At 37.4% G+C, this 17,351-nt stretch overlaps 1 protein-coding gene across 1 annotated transcript in view; it reads left to right on the forward strand.

Moving 5' to 3' along the window:
• Positions 1-2,087: 2,087 nt before the first annotated feature.
• SLC15A1 (solute carrier family 15 member 1) overlaps positions 2,088-17,351 on the forward strand; it is a 46,895-nt gene continuing 31,631 nt past the window's right edge. Inside the window, exons 1-13 of the mRNA XM_037800092.1 lie at positions 2,088-2,102; positions 2,519-2,600; positions 2,703-2,844; positions 3,773-3,892; positions 5,912-6,011; positions 6,230-6,320; positions 8,747-8,830; positions 10,914-10,996; positions 14,551-14,637; positions 15,196-15,285; positions 16,902-16,946; positions 17,121-17,153; positions 17,238-17,326. Of these exons, the coding sequence (XP_037656020.1) occupies positions 2,088-2,102; positions 2,519-2,600; positions 2,703-2,844; positions 3,773-3,892; positions 5,912-6,011; positions 6,230-6,320; positions 8,747-8,830; positions 10,914-10,996; positions 14,551-14,637; positions 15,196-15,285; positions 16,902-16,946; positions 17,121-17,153; positions 17,238-17,326 (1,061 nt within the window). The remainder of the gene's footprint in view (positions 2,103-2,518; positions 2,601-2,702; positions 2,845-3,772; positions 3,893-5,911; positions 6,012-6,229; positions 6,321-8,746; positions 8,831-10,913; positions 10,997-14,550; positions 14,638-15,195; positions 15,286-16,901; positions 16,947-17,120; positions 17,154-17,237; positions 17,327-17,351) is intronic.

Raw genomic sequence — 17,351 nt, forward strand, 5'->3', positions numbered from 1 at the left:
GGATGATTGCATGGTATGTGACTGTATCTCAATAAAACTGAGTTTAAAAAAAAAAAGTCAGCTGGGCTTGGTTAGCACCCACTGTTTGTATTCTCACCTTTTTCTTCTTGCCTTTGTAATTCATTCTTCTAAAAATAAGCCCCAACTTTGTGCTACAAGCAGGTAGCTATAGGGATTTAAGTATCATTTTTCATCCTCCAGCTATCTGGGATAGCACAGGATTCTTCTGCGTGAGAACTCAGTCTAGAGGGAAGGCTAAAATTTAAACTGTTTGTGACTGCATTGTGGCCAACCATGTGGAACAGTGGTTTGACAGCACAGGACTAAGTACCTGGAAGGGCAGAGAAGTCTTCTTCAAGGTAATCTTGATGGCAAGACTAAAAGCAGGAGTAGAAAAGAGGTGCATTAAAAGCAGCAGGGACATTTGGCAAAGGCGTTGCTGTCTTGTGTGGAGTGTGTGACATGTTCAGTGAAAAAATAGTTGAGTAACCTGGGAGTGTCTAAGCACGGGGAGGGGGCTGGGAGGAAGGCCGGGCTCAGGTAACGGAAGTGATGATTGAATCCTCATGTGTTAAACTGGGCACCCATAGGCATTTTATTAACTAATTATTAATCTCATAATAGCTTGACAACCTCATGAGATAATGAATGACGTGCTAAAATGTTTGGATTTTACCCTGTGGTGAAGGACAGCCCTTTGAACTGTTTTAAGGAGGAAATGGTTTTGGTATGACTCTCAGCTTCTTGTTCTCCATGCTGATGGCACATGAGAAATTGCCAGAAGAGTTTATTAAAAGAAAAGAGAGTGGACAATCATGGTGGCTAATTGTACAAATATAAGAAAGTTTTTACAAGAACTAGAACAAATGTTTGTCACTGTTACAAGGTATTAAAAATGGGATGGCAAATGGGAAAAATACAATTAATGCAAATTAAGGTCTATAGTTAAGAGAAACATTGTAATATTCTTTCATTAATTGTAACAAAGGCACTATACCAAAGATAAATGTCAATGGGGGGGATATAAGGGAGGGGCATGGGATCTTTTTTTTTTTCTTTTTGGAAGAAATGGGAATGTTCTCATAGAGATTGTGGTGGTAAATGCATAACTATGTGATCATACCAGAAGCCATTGATTGTACACTTAGGATGGTATTCTAGTTTGCTAATGCTGCCGGAATGCAAAACACCAGAAATGGATTGGCTTTTATAAAAGGGGGTTTATTTGTTTACACAGTTACAGACTTAAGGCCATAAAGTGTCCAAGGTAATGCATCAACAATTGGGTACCTTCACTGGAGGATGGCCAATGGCATCCAGAGAACCTCTGTCAGCTGGGAAGGCACATGGCCGGCTTCTGCTCCAAGTTCTGGTTTCAAAATGGCTTTCTCCCAGGATGTTCCTCTCTAGGCTTCAGCTCCTCAAAAATGTCACTCTTAGTTGCTCTTGGAGCATTTGTCCTCTTAGCTTCTCCAGAGCAAAAGTCTGCTTTCAACGGCCATCTTCAAACTGTCTCTCATCTGCAGCTACTCTCTCATCTTCTGTGCATTCCTCAAAGTGTCCCTCTTGGCTGTGGCTCCTCTTCAAAATGTCACTCTCAGCTGCACTGAGTTCCTTCTGTTTGTCAGCTCATTTATACGATTCCAGTGATTTAATTTAGACCCACCCTAAGTGGGTGGGGTAAGAACGCCATGGAAATTATCCAATCAGAGTCATCACCCACAGTTGGGTGGGGCGCATCTCCACGGAAACACTCAAAGAATTACAATCTAATCAACACTGATACGTCTGCCCACACAAGATTACATCAAAGATAATGGTGTTTTGAGGGACATAATACATTCAAACCAGCACAGTTGGGTTGTATGGTATATGAATAAAATGGTTTGAAAAAATAAAATACAGATACCTGGGCCTCATTCCAGAGACTTAGATGGATGTCAGAGCTGAGATCTCAGAGAGGGCTGGGGATATTTGATAAGCAGCACATCTGACTGGCTGAAAGAGTCAAGGGTCTGAGTTTAGAGGCAGATAAAACTATTGTAATGGATTGACTTTAATGGTGGCATTCTGTTTTTCTTTTAGGAATGTCCAAATCAAGGGTGAGTATCCTTTTTTCTCCAAGTATCTTCATTTTGTAAATTTTATAATTCGTTTTGCTCATAAATGTTCACAACTGTGCTCCATTCACTTAACAAATATGTACTGTGCATCTAACATCAATGAGGGACTAATCCTGAGTTTCTATGTGAAATGTCAAATGTCCTCTATTTAGGAAATGCTGTGTATAGTCTTTCTTAGAATAAAAACAAAACTAAATGCTTTATTTCATTGTGGTCTCTATGTGGAAACACCAATAAAAGGGAATGAAACTTTTTAAATTCTGGATTCCACAGTGGGGTAGCCACTGATAATTTACTAAACATGCATCGTCTCCTTTCATGCCACTAGCACTCGTTTGTGAATATGGGGCAGTGAGGAGCATATTTCAATCCTATATGGGTTTTCTTCTCTTCAGAGTTGCTTTGGTTATCCCTTGAGCATCTTCTTCATCGTGGTCAATGAGTTCTGTGAAAGATTTTCCTACTATGGAATGAGAGGTAATCATTTAAACACTCCTTGCCCTTGATGAAAAGCCCGAGTTACCAGAGCCAGTCCTAACTTTGTTTCTCCCTCCCCCTTCCCATCCCCTCTGCGAAAAGCACTCCTGATTCTGTACTTTACAAATTTCCTTGGATGGGATGACAATCTGTCCACTGCCATCTACCACACATTTGTTGCTCTGTGCTACCTGACGCCAATCCTCGGAGCTCTTATTGCCGACTCGTGGCTGGGAAAGTTCAAGTGAGTCGTTGGAACTTTCCTTGTTAACAAACAAGCTTTGTGGTTTGGGATGGTGGAATCTGGGAACAAAGAATCAAGGAGCATAAACTCTCAGGAGAATATTCTGGGACCCGTTTCTGCACATCATTATTTCCCAGAGCCTAGCACAGTGCCTATTTTTTTAGCGGAGTGAATACAAGTAGCCTTTGTAGATTTTTTTCCCTCCTCCAAACAGTTACAAAGTCTTTGTTTCATTTTGAAATAGCAACAGGGATACTCTCTGTCACTAATGATGTGTGGGGCACTAGGCTAAAGGCTGTGAAGACAAAGGAGCTCGGTAATATATACCCTGACTGCTGAGGGGCTGGAGCTGCTCAACGGCAGGGAGAACAGGTGGTATACGGCAGCTAAGAGAGCACTCGCCGGACCTGTAGGAAAAGCTCCAAGAGCAGACTCAGTGTGGGGTTATCAGGAGAGGCTCCCTAGGACTTGATGAAGAAGAAAGTAGAGGCTTTTCCAGGCCAAAGGAATGCCATGGGCAGAAGCACGAATATTTGCTGACTGTCTCAAAGATAATTCTACAAAAATAACCAGCAGTCCATTCCTGGCCAAATATTGTTTCGAGTCTCACTGGTAAATAATATCTCTCACCATTTACAGGTATAAATACTAATTTCCATAGTGAAGCAATATAAAACATTGTATCCTTCAAATTGTTCAAAGATAAAGTGGATCTTGCCCCTTCCTCTGGCTCCTCCAGTCAAATCGTTGCTCTACACTTGCATGCCATGCATCGAATTTCTTTACCTGTTTTACTTAAGTTCGAGAAACAAGAGTATTCAAGGCTAGGCTCTTGAAATTTTTGAAGGAAGGTGCTTTTTATGGTGGAATAGGAAGTGTACTGCATTGGTGCAATTAACTTAGAGTCTCTTGACCCTTTGACACACAGGACAATTGTGTCTCTCTCCATTGTCTACACAATTGGACAAGCAGTCACTGCAGTAAGCTCAATTACTGACCTCACAGACTTCAACCACGATGGAATCCCCAATAGCATTTCTGCACATGTGTAAGTTGATGTTAACTAACCTACCACTGGTTGCTTGATTGCTGCTATAATTTTTTTTATCTCTTTCCTTGAACTTCTCTATGAATGTGAGGAGCTTTTCTTCCCTTGTCAGAGCAGTGCAGAGAGGGGTGTTTTCTTGACTAACAGCTGAGTATTTCGTATGTCACCATCCTAAGGTTTGAAGTCATTGTTCCCTTTGAGGTGTGGCTGTCCTGGGTACCTGTCGTGGGATGTATGGCCAGTGCGCGCAGTATTTGTGTTGGCTTGATCTTCCCTAGAGGGACATACCCCCATAGACCTTGACCCTCCCTGCCGCCACGTTTCCTCAAGACTCCAGCACCAGTGGTTTTCTCTCTTTATCATACTTCTGCTTATTTTTCAGTAATTCATTTTCATAAATACTTGTTCCAGCCAGATGTGCTAGGTTCTTGATGGAAAGTGTTATTGGCAAATGCTCCTCTGCTAGATTAATTTCCCTTGGTTAAAATCTGTCTTCATAGATTAGTTGTAATGATTATTTTGTTACCTGTTCTTGGGCTTCAAGTCCCTGATCTGTAAGAGTAAACTTGCTTATGGGTTGGGCACATGTACTTGAAATTTAAATTATTATCTGCAATCCCCACGTTTCTAGCTCGATAGTACATCAGACTGCTGTCTGGTCTGGATCTCCTGATACAATATCCTTGTTTCACACAGGGAACTGTGGGAGTGTTAAGAGCAATGGCTTCCAGTATTAGATTCCCAGCTCTCCCACAGAGTAGCTGTAAGACCTCGGGCAAATTCTCCTTTATGTGCTTCAGCTTTCTAACCCAGAATGTGCAGGAAGAGCATGGGCTTTGGAGCCAGGCTGTGTGGGTTCAAATCCTGACTGTGCTCCTCACTAGTTGTGTGGTCTTGTGCAAGTTTCTTAAACTCTGTGCCCAGTTTCCTCGTTTGTAATAGCACCTACATCATATAAAGCTGTTGTGGCTTAATCCAGGTGAAGCATCTAGAACACCACCTGGCAAGTAATAAGTGCTCAGGAAATCTTAGCTACTTATTCTATTTTGTGGAGTTAGTTTTAGAACATGGCTAAAATTCTCACAAGAGCACATGCTACATATTATTAAATGGCCATGTTTTTGTTGTCTTTTAAAATGCATGAAGTAACAACATTAAACATGAGTTGTATTAAGAGGCAAACAAATTTAATGAGGAGTTTCAGCCAGTCAATCCAGGAAGACAAGTGGGATTTTTAAGGAATTTCTTTCTTTGTCCAGTATCTTTCTTGCTTTTATCAGCTTTGTAAACATTTATTTTTATTTTTAAGCAACATTGGCAAACCAAGAAGATATGGAATAAGCACTTGTAAAACCTGAAATTTGTAGCACCAAACAGTAAAATTAACAAAACTACAAAATGAAGGTTGATAAATTCTATGAATGACTTGTTTTCAATTCAGTAAGTAAAATGCTTACAGAAAACTCAAAAAATACAAAAGTAAATGAAAATAAATAGCCCTTAATGCCACCACCTAGATATAACTATAAACTTTTTACTATACTTCTTTCCAGTTGTGTACTTTGTAAACAAATTTCGATCATACTGTGTATTCTGATATCCCACTTTTCCATTAAGCCATGTTTCCCAATGTTGTTTAATGGCTGTACAGTAGTCTATTATGATTATGCCAAAAAACAAGGTTTACATTTGTTTAATTAACAATTCATTTATCTGCTCTCTTACTAGACAATTATAAGGCTACAAGAACTCCACACATAAACCTTTGATCAGACTTCAAGCTATCACTTTACATTTTCTAAACTATTAGACAAAGGTATCAACTTGAAGACTTGTTAATTCAAGCTTTCATTCAACTATCAAGACTGCATTGCCTTGAAATTATCTTTCTCATAAATTTTGAGTCCCTTCCCTGTGTTGTTTTTTTTTTTATCCTGGTCTTCTGGGGGAAATTAGTGGAAAGAGAAGGCTCTTCCTTGTAAGGAACTGATGTTTCAACAATATCCTTTCTTTCCCCAGGGTATTGTCCATGTGTGGTCTGGCCCTGATAGCTCTAGGGACAGGAGGAATAAAGCCCTGTGTGTCTGCATTTGGGGGAGATCAGTTTGAAGAGGGCCAGGTAAGAGCATATGCATTCCTGAAAACCACATAAAGGAATTATAAACGTCCAGGAATCAGATGCCATTGACATCAAATCATGTGATTCTTATCAAGTACACTTGAAAGTAAGATACAAGCCAAAATTGAGTTGGAGGTGAAGTCAGATCATCAGTTATATTTGATCAGTTGATATTTGACCAAGGTCATCTTGCTCTAAATGTATCCTTTTCATTACAGGAAAAACAAAGAAACAGATTTTTTTCCATCTTTTATTTATCCATCAATGCTGGAAGTTTGCTTTCCACTATCATCACTCCCATGCTCAGAGGTAAAAATAATATCAGAAAGGGACTTCTGTCTTTCATGTTTAATTGTGGGAAAGAAAGTCAGGTGAAAAGGTGAGGTCCTTGTTTTGTTTGTGCTGTTTTGCCCCGTCTGAGCACTCTTCCCTTATATTCTGACTATCAGACACATGCTGGGGTATTAATTGAAATCCAGAATATGAGCTTCTTTACTTTCAAGTTCTACCTCCTTTTCTAATCTTAGCTGAATTCCTTATCCCAGTGACCAATGCAGAGTCTAACACATCCTTAGCATAGCAATCCATTTAAAAAAATTGTTATGAAAAATAATTCGAAGTTCCTATTCTTGGTAGGAGGTAAGAGTCAAGAGAGGCTGTTCTAGTTTGCTAATGCTGCAGAATGCAAAACACCAGAGATGGATAGGCTTTTATAAAAAGGGGGTTTATTTGGCTACACAGTTACAGTCTTAAGGCCATAAAGTGTCCAAGGTAACACATCAGTAATCGGGTACCTTCACTGGAGGATGGCAAATGGCGTCCGGAAAACCTCTGTTTGCTGGGAAGGCACGTGGCTGGCGTCTGCTCCAAAGTTCTGGTTTCAAAATGGCTTTCTCCCAGGACGTTCCTCTCTAGCAAGCTTGCTCTTCTTCAAAACGTCACTCACAGCTGCACTGTATCCAGTCTCTTTGAGTCAGCATGTTTTATATGGCTCCACTGATCAAGGCCCACCCCGAATGGGTGGGGCCACACCCCCATGGGAGTATCCCACCAGAGTCACCTCCCAGAGCTGGGTGGGGCACATTTCCATGCAAACAACCTAATCCAAACATTCCAACTTAATCCCCACTATTCTGTCTGCCCCACAAGATTGCACCAAAGAATATAGCTTTTTCTGGGGGACATAATACATTCAAACTGGCACAGAGGCTATTTCCAAACTCTGGGTGGCCCTGAGGATGGGAAGGGAGGTTGTAGATGACATTTTAGCCTTCAAGCTTTGCTCTCCAAGGATGTTTCAGTGAGTTAGAAGGAATTTAGTGAGCAAGGCTGTATTCTTTGTTTTCCTATCCTGTCAAGTATTTCCAAATGAAATGCCAATAGGAGAATGTGACAATAGCTGTCAACAGCACCTGGGTGGTTGCGTTCCACTAAGAGCTTGATACCATCATGTGCACTTGGGGACAAATGAGCAAGACTGTGATGCCCATGGTGAGAATCAGATGAAATTATGAAATAAAATATTTTGTGGGGATTTATGAATTTATGCATAGAGTAGTAGTTTAGAGATGACACCTAAAGCCCCTTCCAACTTCTTTTATATAAAAATTCAATAACTTTTATTCTTGTATAACATTGCCTCACCTCCCCCACTTCCAAGTTCTACTACAGTATGTAGTATGCATGTTTCAATTATAGAATTTGCTAAAGGAAATTTTTTTAAAAGGTGAAATCATGACTCTCCTATATATATAAAATGAAGGTGTCAAAGATTTTATTTAACTCATTAATTAAGGAGGAAAATTGAAAACTATTGCAATTGGTTCAAATGAGGATTTGACTAACAGAGATATTATATTCTCCACCAGAGGAGAAAAAGTTCTTATGCATTGCCATGAACAGGAATGATTTGCATGACTATCAGTTTTCTACTAGTTAACGTCTTTCTCTACAGAATTGTGAATTAGCGTAGTCAAAGTCAAATTTCCCATAGGATCAGATAATCCCAGAGGCTCCAGCATTCCACCAAAAGGATTTCCAGTAATTGCATTAGCCCCTTCCAAGGTCTTAATTTTTTTCCTTCCAAATGCTAGGATTTCAGAGCTAAAGTGAAACTTGGTAAGGGGTCAGCAAACTGCGGCCCATGGGCCATATCCAGAAATCTGGATACCACCTTTTGTTTACCTACTGTCTATGACTGCTTTCACCCTACGAAGGCGGAGATGAGTAGTTGTGACAGTGTCAAATGGCCCACAAAGCCTAAAATATTTATTATCTGGCCCTTTACATAACAGTTTGCTGTCTCCTACCCTCGGTCATCTAACTGTTTCTAAATTGGCATGAATGCAGGAACATGTAATCTTGATTTTTTTTCTGTGCAGTTTTGATTTTACCTATTGAGTCCCACTATCTTCGAGTTACTGCATCCAGGTCATATTCTCTCCCCCAACTAAGAAAATCCACAGAACAGAAGGAACAGAAGGGGGCCTCACTGAGTTTGGCTTAACCACAGTTATGCATCCATTTGGGGGCTAAGATTAGAACCTGTCTCCATCTCCTGTTCTTTCTACTATGATGCTTTTTTCAGCTGGCAATGATATCCATAAGACAAATGGATAAGTCTGGAACATTAAGTGAAAACAATATGCAATAACCAGTTAGGGATTTCTAAGAAATAGCGCTATCTGAGCATGACCAATGTCATAATGAGTTTTAACTTTATAATCTCTCCCCAGTTCAACAATGTGGAATTCACACTAAACAAGCTTGTTACCCACTGGCATTTGGGGTTCCTGCAGCTCTGATGGCTGTGTCTCTGAGTAAGTAGAGATCAGTTGAATTTCCATGAGCCCAAGATCAGTGCAGACCCTACATGAACTATTGTGACTAATTTTTTTAAGTCCACGTAATTAAATTGTAACAAAAAGTAGTTTAAAGAACTACCATCAGATGTTCAACATGCTATGAATATTCAAATAAAGTGGAGTTGGCATGCCATTGCACAGGGAATGGGACCAAGAAAAGGTTTACAGAGAAAGGAATCAACTGAGTTAGACATTTAGAGGTGTGATATTACCTAGGTAGATGAAAGTGAAGGTGATAGAATCTGCAACTCTAACCCATGGCTGAAAGTTTTTGCTCTTGTCAATATGTGTTCATCTAAAACTTGCATGAGGAAACCAACCTGGTTCAATTATCATTTAAATACTTCCGATGAACATCTAAATTTCCGTAATATATCTTCCCCAAATGTTTCTATCAGCCTACCTCCCCTCTAGAAGGAATATATGTGTATACTCGATGTGTTAATTTGTACATTTGTTCTTGGCATTGGCTCTTTAAGAAATGTGAAGTTTTCCACATGGGATTCTCCCTTGAAAGATGGTTAGTACTAGAAGAAAATAGAGCCCAGTAACACCCAAGTCTTCCTTGCCTTTTCTCCCACTCAAATTAGGTAGCAGGCAGCCTCCATCACTTTTTCCAATTTTTGTTTTCAGTTCTTACTAGTATCGAGGGTAGGCCTTCTTTTAACCTCTTTTGCTGAGGTTTTAGCAACTTAGCTTTATCCTTACATTTATGCTAGAGCTCAGTACTCTGAACTTTTTATATGTCCATTTTCTTCCATAATTCTTTAAATTACACTCTCCATAGCAGGCTCATATCTGCCTTGTCCTCTCTAATTCTGGGCAGGGAATAGAGAGCATTTCAAAAATACTGTTTTGGACTAGACCTGCATGCACTTTACATAAATTCTCATTTAGTCTGTCCAAGTCATGTGTACATCAAAGACCATGCTTTTTCTTTTGGAGGAATGGAGAACAGGCCAAATCCTATGTGTCAGTACTACCTCTAGAAATTTCGATGTGCAGCAACCTTATGTTTGATTTAGACTTTAATAGAAGTTAAAGATTAAAATATTAAATTACTCCATCTAGTGGGATCTTAACATTCACGTTTGGATTGAGGGAGGTTGGCCTTGGGCAAAGAATACAAGTAAGCTTCCTTTCTTCAACTATAAAAACCATCGGTGATACAGGCACATATTATAGATGTCCTTGGAAATTAGTGCCTATCAAAATGTCATTTTAAAGTCTTCTTAATTGAGGACAGCGAGTGGAATTCAAACTATCCATGAGTGTGTTTAAATTACTGAATTATGGTATTGGATAATCAGAAATACAAATTCAGGGGCAACTTTTTCACAATCCCTTACAGAAGTGCTTTTTTTTTTTCTAAGTTATTTTCACAGTATGCCTTTTGCTAAGAAGGTCCATGGAGGAATGACCTACTTGAAAAGCATGTTAACTTTTGTAAAACTGTTATAAAATAGCTGGAGATGGGAGGAATTGTAACTGTGTTTCTGTACAACATCCACAGAAAAAAATACTGCCACATATGATTAAGAAAAAGTTTCAACAGAATAATTTCTATTTTATTCTGAAGATAAAAGAAAAGAAGAAACTTTCTTTTACCATTGCAGCCAGAAAATTAGAGCTATTTTATTGTTTTTGTGGTGTAATATGTTAGTCTGTCTTATGAAAGAATGTATACTTTTTGTCTTCCTTTATGTAGGGATAGAACTTAAGCTCAAATAGCTGTACCAAGTGTCTATGAGCTGCCTCAAGTTCTGACTAGTAGATATATTAGACTTAAATGTTTATATATTAGAATATAAACATAACATTATTCAGAGGTTCTAATGAATGTTAGCATAAAAGGACTTTAGAAACTTCTCTGAATCGTCATGAGCTTGTGAGGTAGGTAGGTAAACCCATTACACAAGTAATCCCAGTATTTCCATTACAAGTTTTTAACTCAAATACAAGCACATCTACCTACAGAAAAGATCACAGGATATTTTTGTCAAGCATCACATAACACATCTTCTTTTGCCCTACCTAGTTGTATTTGTCATTGGCAGTGGAATGTACAAGAAGTTCAAGCCACAGGGGAACATCTTGGCTAAAGTGGTCAAGTGCATTGGGGTGAGTATTTAAGGAGCTGCCCCTCCAAACCTTCTACTTCCTTTAAATGAAAATTCAGTTTAGCTTTGACTTTCCTTCAAACTCTTTATTAGTGATCTTAACTATTTTGATAGATTGAAGTTACCTCTAAAACTCACCAAAAGGGCTGATGCTTAATTTTTGCAGTATTTCTATTTAGGTTGATTGTAAAGGTTTGGAAATGGACGGTGGTGATGGAAGCACTTTATTGTGAATGTAATTAGTAGTGCTGAACTTTGTATGTGAATATGACTGTAAAGAGAAATTTTGGGTCCTGTATGTTACTAGAAGGAAAGCTAGAGGATAAGACGTGTGACTGTGTAATACAGTAAACTCTGTTGCTAATGATGGACTGGGGTTAATAGAACAAATATAAGAATGTTCTTTCATGAATTATAACAAATGTATGACACTATTACAAGGTGTTAATAATAGGGTGGTATATGAATAAAAATACACTTAATGTAATTTATGGACTATAGTTAATAACACTATTTCAATATTCCTTCATCAATTGTAACAAAGGTATCACACTAATGCAAAGTGTCAACAATAGGGGGGTATATGGGAATGTTGTGTTTTTTACATGAAGTTTTTACACAACTTCTCTAATTAAAAAATAATAATTTTAAAAACATTATGCTAAATGAAAAACTAGACACAAATTGCTACATATTATGTGATTCCATTTATATAAAATGTAAATATAAATAAGTCTATAGAGACATAGGACTTTTCTTTTTGTAGTAATAAAAATGTTCTAAAATTGATTTTGGTGAAGAATGCACAACTCTGTGATTATACAAAAGCCACTGATTATGCACTTTGCATGGATTCTGTATATGTGATATGTGAATATCTCTCAATAAAACTGCTTTAAAATTTTTTTAAAAACCTCACCAAATGGAAAATATAAATAAAGGATGCAAATGGAACTCAAAGAGTAAGGAGTAAAATTAGTTTATAAAATAGGATCTAGGGTCAAAGAAAAGCAAATCAAAGTGACTCGTCACCTATGAAATAGGCAAAAAATGACTGATGTTTGAAACAAAAATGGGGAAATGCAGTTTAGCAATGTGAATCAAGACTTTAAAGTGTTGAAACATTTAAGGTCAGTGATCCTCTTTTAGGAATTAAGGCTAAGAAAACAATAAAGAAACATGAACATACAAAACAAACAGCATCACATAATGAAGATTATCATTGTGGTATTTATAACAGCAAAATGTTTACACTGAGTTCCTGAAAATCCGAGAATGATGCTTAAGTTACAGGAATCTATGTCATACTGTGCAGCCATCGGAAGTCATGTTTCCAAAGAATATTTGATGATGGAAATATGCAGAATACAGTTTCTTCTGTATGCATCTACATGGTTTAGGTACAGCTAGGTCCATCTATAGGTTAGAAGTAAATGTTGAGAGTGGGAAACTTTGAATAACGGAATCAACTCTTTTCCCTATACATTTCATAATTGGGGGAAAATTTGTTACTTATTTATAAAAAAAAAATAAATGTATGGATAACCTTTTGAATGAAAAGGCAGCCTTAAGATAATTTCAGATCACTTTCTCTTTACCTGACTTTGTTGTGTTAAACTATACAAGTATACCTCACTTTGTGAAATGTAAATGTGCTAAGCATTTGTGTCCTCTCCCTCATCCACAAAATTCCCTTCACTTGCAACTGTCCCCTTTTCCTCCGCCGATCCACACTAACACTAAATCTATTCCCACCAAAAAGTTTCCCCAAACTAAGAGGGAACCTTACCAATCATCTATCCAATTCTTTCCTTTGCAAGCAATTGACAAGTTAGTTCAAATTCCAAAAGAACAACTTCAAGCTATTTAGTAGAGTACTACGTTGCCCAGTATCCTAAAATCAGTCAGTAGCTTTCATTGTTGCCTTTTAGTCACACACATGCCCCCCTCCATCACATCCTCTTGCTGCCATGTGCAAAGACACTGTGCTTTCCCTGAAGGCCTCTTGCTAAGCACTAACAAGGAATCTTATTAGCCCTAAATTTTATCATGGGTGGGCCAGCATACTTTCCTGATCAGTACTCCCATATTTTAAAAACATATTTAACTATAATCTTTATTATTTTATAAAAGTATTTCCATGTAGTGGTTTCCAATTTTTTTTCATGGGGTTATAATATACTTATTATAGACCTATGCTGTCCAGTATGGTAGCCACGTGTGGCTATTGAATGCTTGAAATGGGCAAGTGCAATTAAGGAACTGACTTTTAAATTGTATTGAATTTAAATTAATTTTGCAGATATTCAATTCAGCTATTGGAAAACTTTTAAGTATGTTTGGAACAACTTAGGTATGTAAATCTAGTTTTTCAACTGTAAATTTTAATGCAATTTTATTGAGATATAGTCACACACCATATAATCCATCCAAAGTATACAATCAGTGGCTCACAGTATCATTATATAGTTGTGCATTCATCACCACAATCAATCTTAGAACATTTTCATTACTCAAAATTAAGGAAAAAAATATAAAAGAACATACAAAACATCCCATACCCCTTCTACCCTCCCCCTATTGTTTATATTTATATTTTGTCATTATGTTATTACTCATCTGCCTGTACACTGGGTAAAGGGAGTGTCAGTCACAAGGTTTTCACAATCATACAGTCACAAGATAAAAGCTATTTAAACAATTATCATCAAGAATCAACAGATTCAGGATTTCCTTCTAGCTATTCTAATATACTAGAAACTAAAAAAGGAATATCTATATAATGCATAAGAATAACCTCCAGAATGACCTCTCCACTCAGTTGGAAATTTCTCAGTCACTGAAACTTTATTTTGTTTCACTTCTTTTCCCCCTTTTGGTCAAGAAGGCTTTTTCAATCCCACAATGCCAGGGCCGGGCCCATCACTGGGAGTCATGTCCCACATTGGGGGGAGGGTAGTGAGTTTATTTGCAGAGTTGGCTTAGAGAGAGAGGGTACATCTGAGAAACAAAAGAGGTCAAACATAAATTTTATGAAATCTAAATGCAGATAAAATATTTCTGATAAAAAAAATTGGCATCCAAATTGAGATGTGCCTTAAGCATAAAATACACCCCAGATTTTGAAGACTTAGTATAAAAAAGATTGTATGAATTATCATTAATTTTTAATGTTGATAACATGTTGACATAATATGTTGGATTGATATAATTTCACTTATTTCATTTTTACTTTTCAATATGGCAACTAGAAAACTTCAATTGCAACCGCCTCACATTATATTTCTATTGAACGTACTATCTAGAAAATTTGGAGAATGAAGTAGTGGCACTTGTGATGTTGTTTACCCCACTTCAAATACTCTTAGTTAGAAAGAGACTAGAAATAAATGCATCAGTTATGCCTTTTAACATGGTTGATATTCTTGTATTATAATTTTATAGCTTGCTTTTCTCACAAACATATTTTTTCATTAAAAAGTATTTAATTGAAATGTGCTTCCCTGATAAAGAAGTGGGTTCTGTTTTGAAATTTGATTTTCTTCCTTCCTTCAGTTTGCTGTCAGAAATAGGTTTAAGCATCGGAGTAATGAATTTCCAAAGAGGGAGCACTGGCTGGACTGGGCTAAAGAGAAATATGATGTAAGTAATAATTATTGCTAAAATGGCCCCAATTATCTCTTTCAAGAAAGTAAAAATCCAAAGTCTCAATTCATATTATTAAGGCTACATGGATGAAACTATCCGTTATATCCTCATAACCTTTTTTTAGCATTTTAAAAAAGACAATGTGAGAGTGCTTTTTTATATTGAGAAGGACTTGATAAATAATGGATGTAATTTATCTGGAAAAGATATTACCTTTTTGTACTTTTTCATTTGGTATAGCCTGTCATTAATTATATGTAATTGGGATCATGTACTTTAGTTCAAATATAGAAGAATTAAGTGGTTGAGGAGGAGGCATTTAGCAAATTCTAGTAATTTACCTCCTAAACAGATGTTAAATTCTTATTTTAAATAGCTTACAAAATTTCAGTTTTCTAAAGAAGGCTGTGGTAGGATTCTTTGGAACAATTGATCACCTCCCAGTTTGCCTCCAGATGCAAATATCTCTACCCTGAAAACTAAACATTGTAGATAGATAAATAGTTGTGGGTGACATATGGTTGATTTGCCCCTTCCCCACTTCATTTACAGGAGCCGCTCATCTATCAGATTAAGATGGTTACAAGGGTATTGTTCCTGTATATTCCTCTCCCAATGTTCTGGGCATTGTTTGATCAGCAGGTAATGCAAAACTACATTTCTCTACTTCTTTATTTAGCAAACATCCTTTGGGCAGTACCAGTCTTCCTATTTAACTTCTAAAAATGTTATCTTCAAGTTTCCTTCATGTGTTTCATTTGTTTGGCAATTGTTAGATTATATTGAATTTCTTTTTAAAACGTCAATTGCAGGTGGTTCTGTTACCTGCATTTCTGTTGCAAAACAAGGAAGAAAATTAGATGTGGACAAGGAGATTTGGGAAGGATTTGAGGGAAGCATCCAGGAACTGTTGCCAATCAAAATTAAGAGTAAAGAATTGGTTTTCTATTGAAATCAAATGGTAAAAAGACATATTGCCTTTTAGGTGACCCAGAGAATATTTAAACTGAGAGGAGCTTGATATCTTCCACTGAAACATGCAATGTGTGGGCTCAAGGTACCATCCAGGGATAGGAAATGACTCACCGAAAGTCATTCATATCAAGCAGGAGCTGTAATTCTGATGGCCTGACAGTGCCGAGCTCCTTCTACTACAGCTTTAAGTCATGAAGCAAAGACTTTTTCAAAATAGTAGTAGACAACTCAATTCGTGATGCTTAGTAACCAAAGTAATAAAATATCGTTTCTTTTAGAAACTAGAATTAAATATATATATATGTGTGTGTCTGTATATATATGCACATGTCTTTCTTGGTGCAGGAAGGATTATTATAAAAATAAACCATCTCTTTTGAAGAAAGCTGAGCTTACACATTAATCTCCTTATTTGTATGCAGGGGATTTAGACCGGCATGTTAAGGACCAGGGAGCAGAACTTCACAGTGGTTAGGATCTGGTTATTGTACTCAGACCTGCATTAGGAACACACTTCATCACCTAGTAGCTGTGTGATGTCACCTAGTAGCTATAACCCTTCTGATAGGGTTATCTAATAACCCACCACAAGATGGTGAGGATCAATTAGAGAATATATATAAAGTACTCAGTCACTGGCATATAGTAACAACCCAACGAGTGGCCCTTCTCCTGACTCTACGATGTCTTCCTAGCGGAGTGGGTAGATTCATGTCAAAACACAAGTCTAGTCCTCCATGGAATTAATTGTAGATACTTGTACAGTCCTGGGTCATCTTTTATTATAAAATAGGTTAATTCCAACTAGGCTGCTCAGTTTTAAACCCATTATTCTCTTGATAGAGATCCATACTAGAACAGCCTAGACTGTCAAAAATGACCCTTAACAATAATAATGTACTTGAAATAATGTTGATGCCAGGAAATATAGAATATCCTCAGGGTAGGTAGCTGCTCTCACTTTGCAGGTGATGTCATGCTTTCCATCAAGCCTCAGAAATGAGTTGTACTTCCTAAGTATCTCTTTATCCCAGAGTAGTACTTTGTACATTCTCAGGTTGGAGTACCTCATATTGTATTAATTTGTACAACATAAATGTGAGTTGTTTCTTTTTACCTAGTGTTACAATGGAGCCAGGAGACTAACTTGAAGTTTAAAAAAAAATAATAATACCAGAAACATTTCAGACCTCATTTCTGATTTGGAAGTGACTCACCATCAACTTGCAAAAATTTAAAATTCCATTGTCCCAAATGATTCCGTAAATTTATTTGTTTTTAAGGGCTCAAGGTGGACACTGCAAGCAACAACTATGAGTGGAAAAATCGTAAGTTTTGGTTATCAAGATATTTTACCTTCCCGGGTCACTACTCCTTTGTTTCAGTCTCTTTGCCCTTTTCTCCTTCCCTTTCATGTCATTCTCAGACATGCCCCACCCCACCCCCACCTCACCTAATGGTCATCTGTGGAGATTATCAATGAAATTTTTTTTCTCTTGTAGGGAACTATTGAAATTCAGCCTGATCAGATGCAGGTAGGAGAAAATATTTAAATTGCTTTCATAGGTCAGAGTCATCTTTGTGACAGCATTAATATTTTATCTCTGCTTCTTCCACAGACTGTGAATGCCATCTTGATCGTTATCATGGTCCCCATTGTAGATGCTGTGGTGTATCCTCTGATTGCAAAATGTGGTCTCAATTTCACGTAAGTGACTGGTTGGTTTGGGCTG

The sequence above is a fragment of the Choloepus didactylus genome, chromosome 12 (genome assembly GCF_015220235.1).
Source record: "Choloepus didactylus isolate mChoDid1 chromosome 12, mChoDid1.pri, whole genome shotgun sequence".
Classification (NCBI taxonomy): Eukaryota; Metazoa; Chordata; class Mammalia; order Pilosa; family Megalonychidae; genus Choloepus; species Choloepus didactylus.